Source organism: Chlamydotis macqueenii, chromosome 16 (genome assembly GCF_036417535.1).
Source record: "Chlamydotis macqueenii isolate bChlMac1 chromosome 16, bChlMac1.mat, whole genome shotgun sequence".
Lineage (NCBI taxonomy): Eukaryota > Metazoa > Chordata > Aves > Otidiformes > Otididae > Chlamydotis > Chlamydotis macqueenii.
The window spans coordinates 6336850-6347832 of NC_141571.1; the positions used below are offsets into that span (position 1 = coordinate 6336850).

At 58.6% G+C, this 10983-nt stretch overlaps 1 protein-coding gene across 1 annotated transcript; it reads right to left on the reverse strand.

Moving 5' to 3' along the window:
• Positions 1–423: 423 nt before the first annotated feature.
• Positions 424–4638, reverse strand: R3HDML (R3H domain containing like). The gene is made up of 5 exons (XM_086760786.1): positions 4378–4638; positions 2933–3051; positions 2346–2478; positions 1179–1294; positions 424–1076 (listed from the first exon to the last, which is right to left on the reverse strand). The coding sequence occupies exons 1-5, from the start codon at positions 4636–4638 to the stop codon at positions 944–946; spliced, it is 762 nt and encodes a 253-aa protein (XP_086616912.1). The 3' UTR covers positions 424–943.
• Positions 4639–10983: the final 6345 nt, after the last annotated feature.

Consider the following 10983-nt stretch of genomic DNA (forward strand, 5'->3'; position numbering starts at 1 on the left):
CAAGGCGGGGGCCAGCGGGCAGGGGGCTGCTGGGACGCGGGGGGCTGCAGCACGAGAATCCGCAGCTGGGGGGTCAGACCCAAGGCCCAGGAATTTGGGGACCCCAGAGTTTGCCGAGTGCTGAGAGGTCCTAGCGAGGGAGGGGATGTGGATAATGGGGTGCTCAGCGGTGCAGGGCAGCGGGGCCATGTGGGGCAGCCTGGGTGGGACAGGGAGCTTGTGGCCCTTCGGAGTCATCGTCACCCGGTGTCCCAGCAGTGCTGGCTTCTCCCACACGATGGAGCAAAGCACCTGGCCATCTCCCGTGGTCCCACCGAGGGCTCCTGCACCCCTTCACTGTTTACCCCCAAAACCAGAGCGAAGGCACTGGCTCAGTGTTTCCCGAGGCTGCAGGCTGTGCGCGAGGGACCGACATGAGCACGGGGGGTCTCCAGGTGGCTTTATTGGGGGGCTTGGAGCTGGGAGCTCCGTCGTCGGAGGGGCTGCCATGGAAGAGGGGGACACTCGGGGCTCCCTATTTCTCCAGCTGCTCGCCACGAGGGGAACATCTTGGTACTCGCTTACACCAGCCTCTGCCTTAGCACAGATGGGGGCTGTGGGGGAAGCCCCCCCGAGCCTGCGGAGCAGGGACCGTGCCAGCCAGCCCCGCTCCCTTCACACCCCCCCAAAGCAGCCCTATTTTGGGAAAAAGAGACTTGCACCATCCCTATTTCCCCCAACACAGGAAGCAGCTGGACAACGCAAGTGCTGCCAGAGGAGTTGTGTTAAAAAAGCCGGATCCTACGCGGCTCTAGGGATGAAGGCGTTGGACAGCCGGGCCGCCGAGAGCCACCGAAGATGGAGCAGGGAGGGGGCTGTGGGGCGGCCAAAGCAGCTGCGGGGAGACACAGTGTCATAAATAATTCTGCCCCATCCCTGGGGGTGTCCTCGCGGGGCTGCAGCCCTAGAACCAGCTGACGTGGTTGGATTTGAGTCCGGTGAAGCACATGTTGTTGGAGCAGCCCCCTCCGTAGGTGGGGGGGCAGGCTGAGCACGGCCGCCCCACCTTGTACGGCGCTTCTCCCAGCCAGTTGCCCCTAAAAAGAGAGGAGGGCATCACCTCTGAGCACCATTGCCTCGCTGCCGACAGCCGGCGAGGTGGGAGGACGGCACAGGGGGGCTTCCCTCTGCGCACTTACTTGATGGCGTAGTTGCAGACGAGGAGGACGGCGCGCCGCCACGTGCTGCCCCACACGCGTACGTTGGCGCAGGTGCCCAGGGCGCAACCCAGGCGGCTGGAGGATGCCCACACCATCTGCACCGGGACAGAGGACAGGCGCTGTCAGTGACCACCGGCCCAGGCACCCCGCAGCCGCTCACCCCAGGACCCCAGCACAGGACTCCAACCCACAGGGAATCCCATCCCGCCTGCCCAGACTCCTCGGGCTGGATGTTGTGCCCATCACGGGCAGTGCTTTGGTCACCGGAGGGTGATTTTTCGCTGCCCCTCTTCTGCCTGCAGCCTGTGCTGCCCTGCAAGGCGCTGCCTTCCCAGGGTCACTTAAATGAGCAGCAGAGTCCAGGTCACTTCTCCGATTTACCCAAATTAGTTCCCAAACATCACCAAGAATCATCACCGGCAGCTTACTCTGCACACAGGGAGGTGAATCAGAACCAGAAGCTCCTCCTAAAGCCTCTCCAGCTGGAATTTCTTCCTTAAAAAATGTACCCTGCCCATTTGCAATCCAGAGCACCCCCAAGCATCCCCAGGGACAAGCCACATGGGATGCACTGGCTCAGGCGAAGGTTGGAGCCATGCAGAAGACGTCATTAGGGGTTGGCACAGCTTTTCCCCCAGGCAGGGGAGCAGGGGGAGGTTTTCCACCTTGTGCTGGCGGTGGATGTGCCAGGATGAATGGGCTGCATTCCGGGGAGCCGGACTCGGCTGGGTGCTATAAAGCCGCTCCATCGCAGAGGAGAGGGGTCAAGCTCAGCAAAAGCACACAGGGGCTTTTTTTTTTTTTCTCTTCATGACCTTTGAGGTGCCAGTGGGGTAATAAGCAGAAAAAGCCCAAAGCAGGGAAAAAACACTTAAAGGAAATGAAAACCTCCCAGCCAACTGGCCAGAAGGTCCCAGCTGCACTTCAGCGGGCTGCGAGCCCCTGGGACCACCCAATTGCTGCGGGGGCCCAGGGTGGGAGGGCACCGCTGCCGGCTGCGTGCAGCCCTCCGGCAGCCCTGCCGCTGGCTGTGAGGCAGCTGCCAAGATTCGGATGGAAGGAGCAGCCAAGGAGCTGTGAGCTGCCCCTCGGTTTGCAGCCAGGTCCCGGGGGCTGTGGGGGGCCGCGGGGGGCTGCGGCGCTCACCTGCGTGTAGTGGCTGCAGACAGAACCTCTGCATTTGGAGGGGCAGCGGGGGTTGCACTCGTGGGGGTGGGGGAAGGAGTAGTGCTGCTTCTCCTGGTGCCACGATTTCACCATGTCCACAACGGAGCGGTGCCTGCAAAAGGTGCCGTGCTTAAGATGGACCCCCTCCGCCTCAGAGGTGGTGGGCGAGGGAGAGGAAGGGGACAACAGCTCCACATAGACAGAATGGGATGGAGAGGGGGCAATGACGTCCTTGTGCCAAGTCCACTTGTGCCCGAGGCCAGAAGACCTGGCCCTTGCTTGAGGCACCTGAGGTCTCTGCTCCGTGTGCCAGGCAGAGATGAATGCCATCTTCCCCAAATGAGCAGCGGGCGCCTCTGGTTTCCCACATTTACCCTGCTGCGAGAGTTGACCCTCCTCCTCCTCCCCTGGGGGGCTCATCCCACCCCTTGGTTGCATCTCAATCCTGTGCAACCCCAGCTCAGAGCCTCTGCTCCTCGACCGAGGGGCTGCCGCTGCTCGTCCTCCTGCAGCATCGCAGGGTGCGGGCTGTCCCCAGGAACCCACTCCGCCCGCGGGACACTCACCTGCCCGAGTGGATGGAGAGGTTCTGCCCCACGTATTTCATCAGCTGCGGGGGGCCGTGGTCCCACAGGCAGCGTGCAGCCCACGCCTCCGCTGCCCTGGCCAGCCGCTCATCCCACACCTGGCCAGGAGGGAAGGAAAAGGGCAGGGATTCGGGTGCCCAGAGGAGGGAAGAGGAGAAACTCACTCCCTTGTGCTCAGGGGGCGGTTTCTGAGCACCCGTGGGTGTCCAAAAAATATGGCACACGTATCAGGCTGGAAGCACGGCAGCGTGTCCAGGAGCGATGAGCCACCCCGGCTGCCCATCATGGCTCCTGGGCGCAGAGCGTGCCTGCTGCCCTGGAAGAGCACGGATGCCCTGAAGCAGTGCAAGCCCTGTGTGTGTGATTCCCTGCGGGAATGAGCTCCTTCTGCCGAAGGTGAAGCTGAGCCCAGGGACGAAACGCCACAGCCCCGCGCTGCTGCTGCAGCTCGCAGCCGTCCGCAGCCCCACCACAGCCCTGGCCACAGACAAACCGGTGAGGACAGCTGGTTCCTTCATGCATTATTTAAAGGTTCCTCACCCATCCTGAACCGCTTTGGGGAGATGCCTGGGAGAGTTATTTTGGAAGGCAGGAATTTAGTCTGAGCAAGAAGCAGCATAGGATGCTCCTGGGCACGTCTGACCTGCGCTGGTACCCAACAAGCTGGGCTGCTGCCTGCCTCCCCCAAACTGGCATCCAGGGACCACCCAGCCACCCCGTCTCGGACCTCTGGTCCCCTCCCTGGGAGCAGAGCAGCACATGGCACCTCCTGCCCGGAGGGTCCCACTCTGTGCTGGCTGAAATCCCTCTTTCTGGTGGCTCCCCATGCCTCCTCCCTTTAGGGCTGGAGCGCAGGAGCTCCAAGCAGGGTGGTGACAGCCTGGGGAAAGCTGCTCAGTCCCTCGCCACCTCACTCCTGCACTTCCTGGGGGCTGGCATCCGCACCAGCTCCCGCACCAGCTCCCGAGGGATCCTGGAGCTTGGGGTGGGACTGTGTCTCCCAGCTGCAGTTAGGGGAAAGGCTCCCACCAGGGTTTGGGGTTGGGACCTGAGCTTTTCATGCTTGTAACCACCTCCTTTTCCCTAATGCTTCCTCTGCAGCTCAGCTGGACAGACCCTGCCATCCCACAGCCGACAAGCTCCCAGACGTCCCAGGCATGGGACTGGGGGTCCTAATTCTGCTCCTGGGTGGAAACATCCCTGCATTGGGACTCTATCCCTCCTGCGCAGAGGCCGCATGGGTCTGTCCTGCAGCAGGGACGCAAAACACCCCCGGCACAGGTGTTCAGCAGCACCCTGACATCCCCGTGGGTGGGTGCCCATCCCTGCCAGGTTGGGTGCCCACATCATGGGTGAGCTCCCCGACCCCACTGCAGCAGCCAAGAGCTGTGGACCCAAAACCACCCCGCCAGAGCCCGACTCACCATATACTCCATGTTGGCAGCGGGGGGGGACACCTGTGCCCGCACTTGGTTGTGGTAGTCCAAAATCGCGCTCATGTCTTGGGGGGAGAGGTACCGCTTCCGACGGCTGCGGGGGACCCCCGCACCCCACAGCAGGCCCGCGGCTCTCCCGCCGGGGGGGGACAGGAGCTCGGTGGCATTGGGCAGCAGGAAGGAGCTGGACTGGTGCGTCACCCAGAAGCCCAGCGCGGTGAGGTACAGGTGCAGGTGGAGCACAGTCATGCTAGCCCAGCCGGCGGGATCGGCCGGCGTTCCGCTCCCGCACGGAGTTAAGCTCAAATAAGGTTCTGCTGCTGGCACGTGGATCTAGGAGAGAAAACAAACAGGCACCACTCAGGTTTGCAGTTCATGTGCAAAAGATGGAAATAAATCTTCCTTTTTTTCTTTTTCAAAATAATTTTTAAAAATTAATCTCTTTGATAACCTCATAACCTCCTTTATCACAGCAAATTCCCCAGGACCAGCACGGAGGTGGCTGGGGAATTGGCTTTCTTGTTCTTTCTTTAAAAAAAAAAAAAAGTACAAAATCTCCCCCATTTTTTCACTTATCACACATACCTGTCAGGCAGGGGCTAATTAGGAGCATGTTGAGATATTCCCTGCGGCTGCCCACCTTGTAACTTCCCAGGCATTTGGTGCATTGAATAAATCCCCAGCACAAATGGAAATCTCATGCAGATAGAGAAACACACGGCAAGTTTTAAAAAGCATCAGCAAGAAATCCTAATGACTCTTTACCTCAGAGAAAGAAAAATAAACCACCGCAAAATCAGAATAATTAAAATTTAAAAAACAAAAAAGAAAAGAAAAATGCTGGAATATCGCCTCATCTGCCAGCCGATGCACCTCCCAATATCCCTGCCAGCCCTTCCCGGAGCAGCGGGGAGGATGTTTCCCCAACTACGTACCTCGCGGACTGAGCCAAGAGCAGCCGAGCCCGGCGGCGGCGGCCGGTGGGATTGACCTTTGCAAACAACCTGCTGAGACAGATGCAGGGAGAGGTTCAGCCTAGACCCGCCGGGCAGCCGGCCGCGGCTTCTGACGCAAAAGCGGCATCTTAACTCTTCCCCTGGGGAATGTCCCGGAGTTTGGAAAGAGCCCTGGAAGGAGATTTATAGGCTGGTGGATGCCTCCGCTCGCACAGGCGCGCAGGCACGCTGAGCCGTGCGGGATGCCGGTGGAGGGGAGTAAGCAGAGCCTGGCTCGCTCCTCCAGCGGGCAGAGGGGGGCTCTTGGGCCGCTGGCTGGGGGTTTGTTATCAGCTACATTCGAGAAGAGATTCCCAGAGTCATCCCTCTGCCGTTCGCCCCGCAGCTGGGGTCTCACTGGGAGCCGCAGACAGGGAAGCGAATCCATGCCGGCGAGGGATGCGGAAAGGGTTTTGCCCTGGGCAGGTGGCAGCGGGGCTGACGCTCACCAGGAGACCCAAGGGCACCCAGCTTTGGTGTGAGCTGAGCAGATGGCAGAGATGTCCCTCGCCAGGGGTGGCTGGCAGGGGACTCGGTGACCACACATGTCCCGGGGCCAGGAGCTCTCCCTGTTGGAACCGAAGCCGCTTGCTGGGTGGGTTCCCAAAGGACCAGGGTTTGCCGCAGCCCGTGGGGGTCTGCCCACGGCCCCACCGCTGACCTGGGCGATGCCCGGCCAGGGGCATCTCAGGGGAAAAGAGCCCTTCCTCTGTGGCTGCGTTGCCCCCGCGCGTCTCTCCCCAGGGGGGGGAAATGGCTGCAGAAGTCTGAAAGCTGCAGACAATCCTGCAGCATCAAGTGTGTTTCCCTACAACATCCCAGCGATCACGACGCCTGGGGCCAGCTGAATTATTGGAGGTCACAAAAATGCAAGCCTGGCAGGCTGGAGGGGCTGCTTGCAATGCCCATGTGTATTTTTCCTGGCATCTGCTCTGCCGTAAAGCAACTCAAGATGCTGCGGGCCCTGGGGAGCAGCTGGAGACATGTGCCGGGGGGATATTTCCACCCGCTCCCCTCCCAGCGGGTGGGATGACGGTTGTGCCAGCGAGATGGAGAAACTGCTGCCAAGGCATCTCTGGCCCTGCTGTGGCACCGCGGGACGGGACCCCTCGGTGCAGGGAGCAGCAGCACCCCATGGGCTGGCAGGGCTGGGCACACTGCTGGGGGCCGTGCTGTGCCAAGGATGCCGGTGGTGGGCACACCAGGGTGTCAGGGTGGCTCCCAGAGCCCACCAGCTTGCCCGTCGTAAGGGGTCTAACCAGCTCGGCTTCACCCTTCCAGCACTAGACCACCCCAAAACCCCAGCCACGTCTCCACAGGTGCCGGGCAAAACACCATCCCCAGTTTGCCAACACCCCTGTTCGATGTTCACCCGCATGCGGAGGCGAGCGCCAGCCCCAGGGGCTGGTGGCAGGACAGCCCTTCGCACCACGCCGGGACGGCACACGCCGGGGCTGCCTCCCTTGCCCAACCCTAGCTACCAAATCTCTCGTTAGTAAGGCTGCTAAGGGTGGTTTCATTCCCAACGGATCAGAAATGCAGATGGGGACACGCAGCAACCATCTCAACTGGGCAGACTGGGAGCAGCAGCTGCCGCCAAATGCACACCAAGGTAGGAAGGGCACTGGGGCTGCGTTATGGGAGGGGTTTTTAATGATTTATTACTTCACAAAAGACAGAGCCCTATGCAGCAAGTGCTCATCCAGCACTGAACTGCAAAGATTTGCATTTAAGGATTTTTTTTTTTGAGTTTTTCTTCCCCTGGGGCTCGAGCAGAGCAAACCCACTGCAGCCCCCCTGCCACGCAGCAGCGGAGCCGCACTGAGCCTCTGCGCGGAGAGAAGGCGAGGGCTTTGTCTCAGGTGCAGATGGAAAGCACTGCTTAATCAGCACTCCACGAGACAATCCAAATTCCAGGAACTGGAAGGGGCTTGTGTCCCTGCCAGGCGTAATATCCTGCAGCCCAGACTGGCCCAGCTGCCAAAGCACACGGTATCGCAGCGAGGACCTTGCTGGGAGCCAAGAAGCACACGCATTCAGCTGGATACAGCAGCAGCGCCGGCAAACTCTCATTTTAATGGGCATCAGGGGAAAAAAAAAAAGAAATAAATCACCGGGTTCACAGCACTCTCCTGGCAGAGATGCCTGTCGATGGTTTTAAGACGGACACACATAGAGCTCACTCCAGAATAAGCCACAGCGGGACCTGCAGGATTTCTCTATCGTGTTTGTTTCTCCCATCCGCGGGCTCCCAGCGTCACCCACCACCCATGTATGAAGGCGGCAGCAGGTGACATGAGCCCACACAGGACTGAGCAGGGCTCTGCCCCTTGCTGGGGGACGGGATCTGCTGCAGTCCCTGAGCACCAGGCAAGAAGGTGGCCGATGCGGCTTTCCATAGTGGGAGCCTCCTCTTTTCCGAGGGTAAACCACCTTTTGATGGCTTTTTGCATTTCTAGAGCCCTGTAAAGGTCCAGTACATCCACAGCTTGGTTCCTCCGCATGCATCATGAAAGGAGCTCTTCCTCCATAGAGGTCAGAAGATTTGATCTCCATGTTGTGACATGAGAAAACCCAGGCTGAACTCCTGCACGTTTATTTGTGATCTCCCTGGAATGAAACACCCCACTGAGCTATAACCCAGCTGAGATCAGTCCTGAAGCCTGAGGACTTCAGAGTCATCCTTCTCAGTAATTAAGACCAGCTCCTTCTAAGTGTTGAATCCCTCTCTGAACCAAGCTGAGCCTTGGAGAAGGGGGTGCAGAAAAGTCAAATCTCATGCTGAAGGGGTGACCTCCCAGGCTGCGGGAACAAGGGGGTGGTGAATCCCCAGCTGCCAGCAGAACTGCAGCCTTTTTGGCCAGAACATGGGGACACCATGTTGGGATGGACTTTTCCAAAGAATTTAGCCTTTCTTCATCTAAATTAAAGAAGTTTGATAGGTATTGAACCCGTTCTTCCTGATACCTCAGACATAGCAGGGATAGAGCAAGTTTCTCAAAGGAAATTTCACAATTTTAATGAGAAGTAGATAAAATTGTGAATTTTGATCATCTGAACTGTTCCTGTTGTTCCCTGTTAAAACCTGGGACGGAACAGAAAGCCAAGGTGCAATGCACGTTCACCTCACTTTACCTCGCTGTGCCCCTCGGGTCATCTCCACACCCAAGAACCGGCTTTCCTCATGCCAGTGCAGCACAGTCACACCAGGAAGGAGGCGAAACCGAGCATGGGCTCCTAGGATCTCCAGCAAATGAGAGAGTCTTGTTAATTTGGCTTTTGGGTCTACCAAGGAGGTCCCTCGCTCCTGTTGCCTGCGCTAACAGGATGGGCTTGGTGACGGACACGGCACCGGACAAACCATGCGGTGGTATAGCTCGCACCTACAGCTCCACGCCCGGGGATCCAGGTGGAGGAAGCACGGGAGGCACACCAGGCAGAGTGGGAGAGCAGAGCAAACCCTCCGGCTGGAGGCTTGTATCTCCAACAGCTCCAGCTGTGCAGTGCTCTGGGCTCCACAGGAACCTTTGGAGCAAACTTGAAGCAAGATAGCCCATGTGCATTTGCCAGAGCTTGCAGGATTATTTATGAAGGGTTCAGTTATTGATTTCTAACGGATTTTTTTTCCTGACCCCAGGCCCATGTGAATCCTGCTCTTGGAGCCTGCCTCCTAACCCACTTGGGCAGCGATCGTGGCTCCTGGGCAACGTCTCTGCTGTTCATGGCCAGCTGGCAGCAGCAGCGCCGCCGAGACCGTACACTACCAGCCCCTCGCAGAGGAACATTTCACCTCTGCTGGGGCTGCAATTACGGGGAGGAGGGGAGGGATGGCAGTTCACACTGGGGGTACCACATCTGCGACCCTGAACGTGCGACCACAGGAGCACAGACCACAGCAGAGAGATCAGCCGGATGAGTTGGAGCGGGCCAAGTCTTCTCCAGCCTTTATCTCAGCTACTCAAGGCGTCATGGCCTGCCTACGACAGCACCTGCCTCTGCATTAGGAGCAATGTCCTCTCACAACCCACCGTTTCCGCTGGCATATTTGCTAGGACATGAGAAAAACTAAAAATAAAGGTGAAGAAAAACCCTCTCCCATTTTATATATAGTGATGTGGGGGGGCTGGCTGCCGGGAGCGTGGGCAGGAGCCTGCACGTGTGCCTGTGGGTCCGACCACCCAGGCTGGGCTCGGCGGGGTGGCACGGAGCAGCCCTGCCCACAGCCTGGCTACCGACCCGCTCTACAAAGGCCACCTGGGCATCGCCCCGGCTCTGCGAGCTGCAATTTGCTCCTTTTACTGGTGCAACTGGTCAGGTCTTGATAGGAGCCCGACCCTGGGAGCCTTTAGTGCTAGCAGCTAGAAACGCGGCAGGACTAATGCCTGTGTGATGCAAAGTAAGAACAACTTGTTTCGGGTTATTAACTAAGGTGTTCATCAAGGCTAACGGGATCCTGCGTGATCTCTGGTCAATAGGTGGGTGTCAGCCCACCCACCTCTCCCCCCGTCCCCCGCGGCACCGTCGGAGCTGTGGTCCCCACCAGCACCCGCAGCTGCCTGCGAGGAAGCTGTGAAGGCCACTGGCTCCAGCCAGCACCAAGATATAATTGGAGCCTTTGAAAGGCGAGAAATTTTTCCGCTGGCTCTAGAAATAAAATGTCTCTGAAGTTGAATGCTGCGGACAGTCGTTTCTCGCAAAGGTATTTTTTACAGTAACTGGGCTAAGTTTAGAAATCCACTTAACAAACACCACGGAAGCTCCTCTCAGCACAATTTAGAAGATAGTTAATTCGCTGTTTGCTAACGATTTATTTTTTAGCACGGTGCTGCGGGTGTGTGATGGTGCCAATGTGAGAAGAATCTAACAGGTCAATGGAAAGAGGGACCATCGTACCACCAGTCAGCTGAGACCGAGACAGACCCGAAAGTGAGCTGTGGCCTCCTCGCCAGCAGCACCCAGGCTGGGTACCGGGACCCCCTGCCCCACAGCAGCGCCGTGCCCACCACCCCCATCCCCACCGCACGCCCACGCAGGTGCAGCCCACACGCAGCTCTGCCCACGCGCACAGACACACAGAGGTAACAGCCCTGGAAACATGATGGTGGTGGATTTTATTTTTTATTGTGATTATTGCCCACTCTTCGCCTGGTCAGCTTCCAGGCTCAGTGGTGGGAAACCCGTCGGTCCCACCCAGGGGTCCTGGTGGGAGTTCCCCATCCCATGGGGCAAAACCAGCCTACACCAAAGGCATCGTCTGGGTTGAGCCGAGATCATTTCTTCCTCAGCATCCGACACAGTAAGCACTACCTGTGTAACGGTCAGGAAACGCTGCAGCTCTGGCAAAGGGCTGGATCAGATGCTGGTCAGGGGCTATCGGACCACGGCCCCGAAAGCCCAGCCCCAGCAAAGTGAAGTCAGGACACCCTGGCAGCCTTACCGTGTAATTTTCTTGCTTGGACGGGTGTGTGCCGCAGCTTGACTGCAGCCCCTGTGTATTTAGTCCATTCCCTCTTTTTCCAAGACCAAAATTAAGATAGAAACGGAGCACCTGGCAGTGGTTCACAGGCGGGTTTGTCATGGCTGCACAGGGAGGTCTTGT